Raw genomic sequence first — 10885 nt, 5'->3', positions numbered from 1 at the left:
TTTTTTTCTGATTTTCCACTTGGTGTCTAGAGTCTGTATTGGAGTCTCGACAAAATTCAGACGAATCATACATTGCAGGGTCCATTCGAGGATGATGCTCCCAACAAGATTTTCTCTATATGTAAAGCTCGTATTCGAAACCTCTGATTAAGAGTGGAACAGTCTCAACCCATGATGGTTCTTCCCTCATTTTTAACTCATCTTAACAACAATTAATGAACTGTCCCTCTCCACACTCCCCCCCCCCCCCGCCCCCTTTTTTTTTTTTTTTTGCTTTGCTCCTCTAATAAATAAACAAATTCAACACATTCCTAACTACCCTTATTTGTGCAAATCTTCCTTCTTAAGAAGGCCTAGTCAAGAAGACATATCACATATCTTTTCTAAGTGTTCCAATAAGATCAAAGAAGAAATAACAAATAGGAGAGAATTGTGTTGTGTGCTTTCTCATCCATACTGCAATTCTTGTGTTCTGAGGTAAATGATTTCTACTACTAATTATATTTCTATGTTTCAATTTATGTGGCTTGATTCAAAGTATGAGGGTCAAACTAACTAATGTTTAATGTGAATTTAAACATAAAATCTTTAATTTAATTTCTCGAAGCAACTACATAACATATTTAGAAATAACATAAAAAGTATCTTAAATCATAATAGTTAACAAATCAAAATATTTAGAATGTACTTGTAAAAATTATGATCAGAGAAAATATCCTTTTAATTGTCCAAATAACCATTAAGACAAACAAATTAAAATAATGAAAGTATACTCTTTGTTCTCCTCTTTTCCTTTCTTCTTCGGATTTTTTTTTATTTTAAATTTTTAGCATCTATTTTCTTTCTTTCATTAACTTCTTCGATAGGACCATCCCGAGTGAGGGCCAATTATAGATTATTATGGGTTTTTTTTCGTTTAAAATTTTTGAAAATGTTATGTTGAGTCATTTCAAGAGTAGAATCAACAGCTCATTTCACGTTTTATTAGGAACCAAATTATGAGGAATATGAGGTTACAAATTGCATTTTTTAAAACTTTTTGCATGAACCAAGTGAAATTCTAAGTTGATATATCGAGGGGTTCAGTAGTTAATGTTTGGAACTTATTCGATAGTGAAAAATTATACTCCGTTAATTTTCACTTCATTAAACAATTGCAAATGATCACTTAACTTGTTTGGGTTAGAGTATTTTAAGAAACTAGGAGGTATCAGCGATGGATTATTCAAGATTTAAAATTTATGAATTTTTACCACGATTACTACCTATACTTTGCTATTTCCCTAAATTGTGACCAAAGTATTTTGATTTACTCCAAATTTTGGGCAAATGAAACCCTCCAAATTATCTTTTGTTGTTAAATTAGTTATTTCATGTGTTTCTTGTTTGAATTATTCATTATTTCCTTGTCAATACCCTTAAGCTTTTACTCATTCCACTTTACTCCTTCTCCACCAATATTTATTACTCCTTAAAAACTCAACGTGTCCACAAAGGTTTGATAAAATCTATATACAAAGTGAGAAATAGTCTAAATTTGTAGTCTATTTATATAAATTAAAGGGTAATTAAGTCATCTATATGAGTTCATAAGATAATGAAAATTGGATTAATTAGTAGGAACTCACAAGCTAGCTAATGACATTTTAAATCCAAATAACATCAAACTACTTTTACACAAATTAAATGATTAAAATAATTATACTAGCAACTAGATGCTTCTTTGTAGCTTCTGTAATTTCTTTTATTTTTTATATCAAAATAATAATGTCACCAATAAAATATACACACAGGGTAATTAGAACGTGCCTGATCGTTATTTATAATATAATGTAGGTTTCATCTTATTCAATATTAATAGGTAATTCATAATTAATAATACCTATGGCACGATGACTTTCAACTTGTAACCTTTATGTGTTTGTATGGATATAATATACAAATGGGAGAGTTGGTTTTGTAACTTTTTCCAAATTTTTAGTTTTATGTTTTATTTTATAAGAGATCATTTTTATACGATAATGTTAATTTATTCTATTCAAATTTGTAAATGATCTAAAGAGATCATTTCCACTCTATAAAGTACAAACACACACTTTAGTACAAATATGCTGATAAAATATAATATTTTATCCGTCTTAATTTATGTGAGATTTTTGCATTTTAAGAATCGAACGAGGTTTTTCTTTAATCACAATTTTTTTTTTGTTTGTCTTTTAAATATTTCGAATGGTACTAAATTATTGTAATAATTTATAGTACTTTTTATGTAATTTTTAAATATATAAATTTTATAATTAAAAAATTAAAGATCTCATTTCCGTATTTTTCGGTTACTTTTGTAATTAATTACTTGCCTTAATTCATTTGTGCTATACAACTAATATTGAATTGTATACCAACATAAGTTATGGTACAGTGATGAGATTGTTTTATCTTTAACTAGAAGTTTTGGATTCGAACCGTGGATATGGAGAAAATTCTGTTGGGAGCATCACCCTCAGTGCGCGATCCTGATTTAATCGGATATCCAATGCGAATCAGAGGAAACCAAAAAACTAATAATATTGAATTATATCAATTAAAAAAAAGTTCAAAATAAAAAAACCTAACTACCATTAATAAATAAATAAAATAAATGAAATTAATTGCTATATTAGATAAAATAGCCGTTAATGTTGCGCGTTACATCTAACGCGGTTTTCTTTTATTACACGGCAAAAAAAACACATATAAATTCACATAGTCATACACTTTTGAACTTCCATTTCCATTGCTGTATTACAGCTATTCTTCTCACATACATCTCTTTCGTGTCAATATTACACTTACAAAAAAGAATTAATTCGATTTTGAAATCGAAAATTTTCATTTGTTCGTGTCAACATTATACTTACAAAAAGATTCGTATTTATTTAGAGTTTTCATTTGGATTTTGTGTCTCTATATAGATTGTTGAATAACACAATGGCTGATCGAGTACATCCTATGGATATACCATCATCAAGCAATCCACCGTCGTCGAACAACTCCGGTGAGGTAGTTTCACCGAAAAAACCATCATTTCCGTCGCCGGCGAAACCTGTACAACCACCGGCGGGAACTTACGTAGTTCAAGTTCCGAAGGATCAAATTTACAAGTATCCTCCGCCGGAAAATTCTCGCCGGTATGAGTCTCTCACTAAACGGAAACCTCGCCGGAGTTGCTGCTGCCGTTGTCTCTGTTTCACTTTCTCTATTCTCCTTGTGCTCATTATATCAATCGGAATCACCGCCGGCGTTATCTACCTTGTATACCGCCCTGAAGCACCGAAGTACACCATTTCCAGCATCGCGATTAAGAATTTCAACTTCACGGCATCTTCTAAGATCTCGCCGGAGTTCGACATTTCCGTCAGAGCTGAAAATCCGAACAACAAGATAGGAATTTATTACCGGAAAGGAAGTTCCGTTATGGTAGTTTACTCCGGTGTTGATCTTTCCGCCGGTGCATTACCGGCGTTTTATCAGCCGGCGAATAACGTAACGGTTTTTCAAACGGCGTTGAAAGGTTCGAACGTTATACTTGGAAACGCCGTTAAGTCGACGTTAAGGAATGAACAGAGGAAAGGGAAAGTGCCGTTTAGAGTGAATATTAAAGTGCCCGTCAAGATTAAGATTGGAGCCGTGAAGACGTGGAAAATCACCGTTAAAGTTAACTGTGATGTAACGGTGGATGCTTTGACTGTTAAGTCCAAACTGGTTTCTAAGGATTGTGATTATAGTGTGAGGCTTTGGTAAAAGGGTTTAAACTTTAATCACATTTTTAATTTAATTTTTATTTATTACTATATTCTCAAAACATAATGTAGAAATTATGTTATACTTTTTTCTCTTTTGCTTTGAGAAAAATGGTTGTATTTTTATAGACTGAAAAATGTTAGTGAATTCATTTATAGAGAAGTTGAATAGCAAATAAATTTGAACAATGGTTGTATTTTCCTCTTCTTTTTTTTCTTATGAGACTTTTTTTTTTGGGTTTAACTATCTGGCATTGGATCTTCATGACTCATTAATCCAAATTCGTGCATAAGACTCATTACTGGAAAATTATTTTCTACCATAAATTTATCTACTCGTGTCACTCGAGCTCTCCTCCGATCATATTGACTTGATATTACTTTTACATGTTTTTGTTTACTTCGATTTTCATATTGATTGTTGTTGCTATTGGCATTTTTTATTATGTTTTTTTGTTCTTCTATTTGTTTGATATGCTTTATTTGAATCCAAAGAATCTATTAAAAACAACCTCTTTATTTCATTAAATACGGTCGGATGTTAACCGATTGGTCGTAGGTTTGAATCCTAGGGAGATTTGATTGATTCCTAATTCTTTAATTCAGAATAAAGGGTCGTTATTGTTATTGTGTTGCTCAAGCCCTCCCCTAGTCAAATGATGTCATTCATCCCACCACATTCCTAGGTGGTCTTTAGGGACTTCCCCTGCAAGTTTTAGGGATTTATATGCACAACCTGATTTACTTATATGATTCAAGTTAGCAATTGCAAAAATATTCAATTTATCTCATTAACAACAATGCATGATTGATGGTCTTCCACCCCTAATCAACATTATTCTTCAACTATACTCTTCTACTAGCTTTTGTCACTGATTTTCTAACACAACCACGAAAGTTAGCTCTATAAAGGCGAGGATTGCCAAGCCCTCGACGAGTATTGTACACTTTTAACATTTAAAAAGAAAAGGGATCAAAAGGAAACTCCTTTAAAATACACCTCCTCTTGAAGCTGCTATGTTGATGTAAATAACATAAAACTAAATTAAAATTAACTGCCCTAACTCCCATGCTGGCTTTACCATGACAGAGCATCATGAGCTGGTTGCAAGAAGTAACTCAACTGAAAAGTGGCGAATGCTCATACTGGAAAGTTCACCCTGGCATCTGGAACCTACGGGTTGCTCCTAGAAATCCTTTCTTTCTGTATGATAACATATTTGAATACTCACTATTGCATAAGGACCCAAAAAGGGATCGTGTATTTCTTCACATAACAGATTCTGGCTGAAGAATAACTCCTACAGCACACTTAGTTTTCTGTGCACGTGGACTCCTGAGGAACCTACTTCTCCATCGTGATCGTGAAAAATAAGGGTCAAAATGCCCACCAAACACAGGACAGAACCAACGAGGAGCTTATCGTAGCGTTCCACCCATTGAAACTTGAGTTGACTTGCACCATAAAATGATAGAGCCACCAATGAGGTCATTACAGTAATAGTGCTGCAAATGAAGTATAAATTTATGTTACACATTGGCATAATTCGGAAGTAAAGAATACAGGTGCACAAATAGAGAAACTATCTTCGTCGAATCCTAAGAGTGTAACTGTTCATGAATCCAACTTGCTTGAAATTGGGCTTTCATTGTGAGAAGGGAAAACTTACATCTACTCTGACCACCAAAAAGATTGAAGCAGTCTTAAAGGCTATAATTTTTTGATATCCGACCAGAGAAATCCCCTGTGGGCTTCTGGCCCGACTCCAGTTGGTGCACAAGTTTGAAACTCCTAGGAGTATGAACCTGTCTCTCTACCTTCTTCCCAATTTTTTTTTTGATGATCATGGTGTCTGAACCAGCTTTCGCGCACCTCGACTAATTCCACGGGATACCTCCCACATCCCACCAGCAGCAGGTACCACGTAACTCTGTCCATCAAGGTTAGAAAAGATGGAAATAATCACCTAGCATTTTTTGTCTCCGCTAGGATTTGAACCTGAGACCTCATGACTCTCAACCACTTCACTGACCACTAGGCCATAGCCTTGGGTACCGCTCTTCCCAACTTAAATACCAAAATTTCATCTTTGATAGGGTTTGAACGTGTGACATGCACTAAATCCTCACATCATACGTTGCATCCTTATTACTGATCCAAAGGCTTGGGGCAGTCTTGAAAGCAGTAATGCAAGTCTAAAGAAGTCGTTTCCAACAGTCCACGAAACTTCAAAAATACATCCAACGAAATGTGATTCGATAATTCTATGGAGCCCAAACAATGTTGCGGCGAAGGGTTAATAGCAAATGCAACTGGATTTGAACCATACCAAGTATATATATATATATATATAAGACTATCTTATTGGTTAAAACCTACCAAATATCTCTAAAACTATCTTAATCACTCAGCTTACTCCAGGAAAGAGAACTGTTCCCTCCAGAAATGAGAAATCCCACTAAGATTACAGTACAAGGTAAACGTCGGCTAAACCCCAAATTCTTGATTCTTTCTCCTTTCTTTTCAAACAATACCAAGTTTTGTTGCAATATATCAAGATTGATCTAGCTATGTCTAGAAAACGAAAAAGACCGAAAACAGAAAGGTTTGGAGTACAGTTACAAATTGTACAATGAAATTTAAAATCAAACTAATACCTGAAAAGCAAAACTATGATGGCAAGCACCATCATGGAGGACGAATTTCCAACAGCAAGAAATACAGGCAGAGTGGTTGCACAAGGAGACAATGCAGGAACAAGTATAAGCCCTGCCACAGCCATCTTCTCCATTGGTTGATTGTGTGAATGGCTGTGACCACCCTTTCCAAAGAGATGCAAGATGACATAGCTACCACCAAGAACTACAAGCAGTAAGGAAGCCAGTTTGTGCACTGTTTCCTCCCCAGCAATTGTGTTTGTAATCGTTATTGCCGTTATGCCAAGAAGTGAGGTGGATAACACGTGCAATACTGCTCCAAATGCAGCTGCATCCCGCAGTGATAAAAACAGTTATTATCACTTAATTCAATGGATCTCAACTGAATTTTAATTGCTTTTTTATTACTCGTTTTAGTGTGAAAAATGAATGATCTAATTTGATAATGAGGGACTAATGTAATAACCTCTAGATTGAATTCAACTATCCTTAATTAAACGTTAAGGTGAAATTTAGCTATCCGGAAACTACAAAGAAAGGTACTACAAGCCACAAGTTATGGAAATTAAAGTTGCCAAAAGGATATTCGAGAAAATTGTGGCCCAAGTATACATTATTTTAACTTTTAAAATATCAACTAGGTCAAAGCATAAAAATAAATGGGAAAAAGGGCATATAAAATTCTTGAATGACTTCAAAATTCTTAATATGGGAGAAAAAACGGTTGACCAGAGAAACTCAATGATACATTACCTATAGAAATTCACTAATTTCAAATAAGCATACAGTAAGAGGATATAAATTCTACTTCATATTTGACAAGAAATAATTTTAAGGTCAAATAGCAAAGAGTAGAGAACCTACATAATACAATAGTTCTCTTACCAAATGATGTGAAAGGCTTTTGTATGTCTAACTTGTGCGATATGTGGCTTTTAAACATGACTCGCAACTTAAAATAAGTTAATGACCTAACTAGATCACACTTTGTATCCGCAAAGTGCTTGTATCTAAGCTTCGTTAAACATAAGACAGTGGTTATTTTGGATGATTCAGCGAATTTAACAACTCACAACGTACCTATGTGCTTTAAAAAAGATGTGGGAAATAGCATAAATGCAAATTACACTAGACTAAACCTCAGGAAGTCATCTAGAAATCTCAAATCCAACAAGCTAATAACGGTTAAGAAGCTCATAGTACTTTCCCATTCGAGGTGTTTTTCAAGCAAAGCTTCTTATAATCTTGTTTGTCATTTATATTTCTAACTGGAATATCAATGACGCTAACTGATTCCCTCACCAGAACTCAATATGACAATCAGAAGACAACTGTTAGAAAGAAACTAAACGATTTATTTCATAGAGATGAAACAATCAATCACCTATTCAACAATCCCAAACCAGTAGGACTGGTTATATGAATTCCCTATATCCATTCTTCTATATTCAGGGCTATTTCATAACAAGAATGAATAAAATATAATGATAAAAGAATTTACAAGAATGGATGAGGTACAATTTCCAAGTACTTGGTTAAAAATAAATATGGCAGAAAACTCTTAGCTGGTCACATGATTGTGTATTAGCAGTAAATAGGAGATAGCCAAATACACATTTACCAATGCAGAAACTACGTCACTTAGGATGCAGCCCCTCTGTTTCGTTTTATATAGCAGTGTTTGAGTAGGCATGGAGTTTTCATTCATTTTCGAATAGACAAAAAAAAGAGTTGTCATACAAAAATGGAATAGGGGATATCTTTGAAGCAAAAAGAGTTTTAGATTGGATTACATTGGGAAAAGAAAAAAGATTAAAATTTTTAGTGACAAGGTACAATCAGCTGTTAATTAAATTTTCCTGTGGAAGGGTGAACAACAAAAGTGAAAATATGTAAAGATTAGTTGATCTAAGACCTACAGAATAAAATCTAAATGTAAGGTGATCAATCCATGTTTAGTCCTTCTGAACTATTTTTACGGCGACGGTGTCTTGGCCAGCTTGTATATACCTCGACTAATCCATTTCATCACTTGTTACATCATACAAGTACTTCTTTCAGGTGAACCTGCCCACCAGGCTAAAAAGGATGAGTTCACACTAAGAATCATGCATAGATTCGAACTTAAAATCTAGATTATTGCTCCTATGCCTCAATCACCCTACCATTCCTTTTGGGACCTCCTTGTGAACTAAACCAACACTTTTGTTCTCTTTTCTTCACTAAAATCACTATTTTGTCCTATTATAGAGTTAAATCATTAATTACATTCTTCTACTGAGATAATAGCTAGTTTAATCATCAAATATTGTTGCCTAGAACAGCTACCTTTCGTTTACACGGGATAGATTTCCAACATCTTTGAAGTACAAGTCTTGCATACATATCAATTTAGTTGTCCCAGTCCTACTAGGAAATTGTCCGTCCAAGATTACATTTGGCAGTCAGTCAGAGCCTGTGAGCATGTACATTGTAGCATAAAGAAAAAAGAACAGAGCCCACAATAGGTCCCTCAAGGAGCATCAAGAATCTATCAGCATAATGAAACACAATTGTATCTTATGCTAGCCATGAAAACCCATTGTCAACAATATTACACTTCAATCCCAAACTAATTCAGTTATGCTTTATGACTACTCTATATTCATTATGCCATATATGATACACAATCTCTTTTTTTTCATCGTCCCAAGAGAATGGCTGAGTGGTTAAGGCATAGGATTAACAACCTAAACAAATCTAGGTTCAAATTCCAGCTACAATAATAAGTGTGAATCCATCTGCAAAGCTTTGGTAGGCAGTTTTCCTGACACCATTACTTACAAGATGTACCATCAGTGGATTAATCAAGGAGCGGGCAAGTTTGTATTGAAATCACCCCAGTAACACAACACTCAATTACAACAACAACGTACCCATTGTAATCCAACAATTGAAGTCTGGGAGGGTGGTGCATATGCAACCTTACCCCTACCTTGTAATGGTAGAGAGACCGTTTCCAATAGATCCTCAGCTCATAACACAACACTCAATTACAACAACAAAAACAACGTACCCAGTGTAATCCCACAAGAGGGGCATGGGGAAGGTGGTGCATACGCAACCTTACGCCTACCTTGTAAAGGTTAAAGATGTTGTTTTCAATAGACCCTTGACTCGCAACACCAACACTCAATTCCTACCCATTACTCGAAATTTCCCAAGTTCTTCATCCCTTCTCCACCGAATGAGACAGTAGATCAGTCAAGGAGTGGGCAAGTTAGCATTGAAATTACCTCAGCTACACAACACTCAATTACAACAACAACAATAACAACAACGTACCAGTATAATCCCACAAGTAGTGTCTCGGAAGGGTGGTGTATACGCAACCTTACCCCTACCTTAGACACTGTTTCCAATAGACCCTAAGCTCACAACACAACACTCAATACCTAACACATAATCAACATTCACCCATTACTCAAAATTCTCCAAATTCTTCTTCCTTTCTCCACCTAATGAGATGTAGCAGATTAATCAAAGAGCATGCTAATTGGTAAAGAAATCACCCCATCATCAACAAAAAACTCAATTTCAATCACATAACCAAATACACCCATTACAAATTTTCAGCTCATTTTCTTGGAAATTTGTCCAAGATCTTTACTAACACAAACATTATATAATTAAAGAAGAGGAGGAGAGGCACTGACTGACGAAAAGGGTTCTTGAAAGAGTCCATTTTTGAGCACGACCCACAATGGAAAATGGCAACCAATGAGTTGGGATGAAGGAATGGAGCAGTGATACGGTGGCAATACCGCCGATCTTGGATAGATCTTCTGCAGTAAACCCACTTTCCATCCTTAAATTTTGTTGATTTATTCAGGAAAAAAGAGAAGCTTTTTAGATCCTTTTTCTGCGAGAACTTGAATGAGAATTTGAATCGTAAGAGAAAATGCCTACATGGTGGCAAATGGCAATACCGAGGTGTTAGTTACTACTTACTAATTAGTGTTATGTCACCAGCGTCCTTAGTCCACACATTCTAGCTCTGAAAATAAATTCTTATATAAATATTGAATAAGGTTGCGATATACGATAGATCCTTACTTTTGACTTTATTGAATCTTGCTATTTAGTACACCAAACTGACATATTTAATAACAACAATAATATGCTAAATGAAATCTCATTAAATTATCTCCAGGAGGTAGAAAAATTGTTTTTAAAAGACTTTCGACTCTAGTGCATCAAATTCAAGAAAAAAGAGAAGAAAATAATAAAAAAAAGCATAACCGTTAATAAAAAAAACAGTGTAAATTTTAAAAGAAGGCATAATACATAAATTAGCCCCTAAATTTGGCTTTAAATTTTAAGTATGACCTCCAACTTTTATAATGCACAAATAAACACTTTAACTATTCATTTCTTTAAAAAAAACATGTGAATCCAACAGCCAAAAT

The 10885-nt window shown here is 34.4% G+C and overlaps 2 protein-coding genes across 2 annotated transcripts; one reads left to right on the top strand and one right to left on the bottom strand.

Annotated features, from left to right (window-relative positions):
- Positions 1-369: 369 nt before the first annotated feature.
- Positions 370-4110, top strand: LOC129885127 (NDR1/HIN1-like protein 13). The gene is made up of 2 exons (XM_055959335.1): positions 370-477; positions 2952-4110. The coding sequence occupies exon 2, from the start codon at positions 2968-2970 to the stop codon at positions 3778-3780; it is 813 nt and encodes a 270-aa protein (XP_055815310.1). The 5' UTR covers positions 370-477; positions 2952-2967; the 3' UTR covers positions 3781-4110.
- Positions 4111-4568: 458 nt separating this feature from the next.
- LOC129887637 (uncharacterized) lies at positions 4569-10441 on the bottom strand. The gene is made up of 3 exons (XM_055962805.1): positions 10133-10441; positions 6438-6765; positions 4569-5285 (listed from the first exon to the last, which is right to left on the bottom strand). Exons 1-3 carry the CDS (start codon positions 10281-10283, stop codon positions 5081-5083), a joined length of 684 nt encoding a protein of 227 aa, XP_055818780.1. The 5' UTR covers positions 10284-10441; the 3' UTR covers positions 4569-5080.
- Between the last annotated feature and the right edge of the window lie 444 nt (positions 10442-10885).

This window comes from Solanum dulcamara, chromosome 4 (assembly GCF_947179165.1).
Source record: "Solanum dulcamara chromosome 4, daSolDulc1.2, whole genome shotgun sequence".
Classification (NCBI taxonomy): domain Eukaryota; kingdom Viridiplantae; phylum Streptophyta; class Magnoliopsida; order Solanales; family Solanaceae; genus Solanum; species Solanum dulcamara.
The sequence above is the reverse complement of the archived record's forward strand: the minus strand, read 5'-3'. Positions and strand labels throughout refer to the sequence as shown.

What these genes read in the sequence shown, in the direction of transcription:
- LOC129885127 (XM_055959335.1), top strand. Translation starts at nt 2,968, where the DNA reads ATGGCTGATCGAGTACATCCTATGGATATACCATCATCAAGCAATCCA.
- LOC129887637 (XM_055962805.1), bottom strand. Translation starts at nt 10,283, where the DNA reads ATGGAAAGTGGGTTTACTGCAGAAGATCTATCCAAGATCGGCGGTATT. An exon ending in TTCAAGAACCCTTTTCGTCA is followed by an intron (nt 6,766 to 10,132) that starts GTCAGTGCCTCT and finishes TGCGGGATGCAG; the next exon opens with CTGCATTTGGAGCAGTATTG. An exon ending in ATCATAGTTTTGCTTTTCAG is followed by an intron (nt 5,286 to 6,437) that starts GTATTAGTTTGA and finishes CTTCATTTGCAG; the next exon opens with CACTATTACTGTAATGACCT.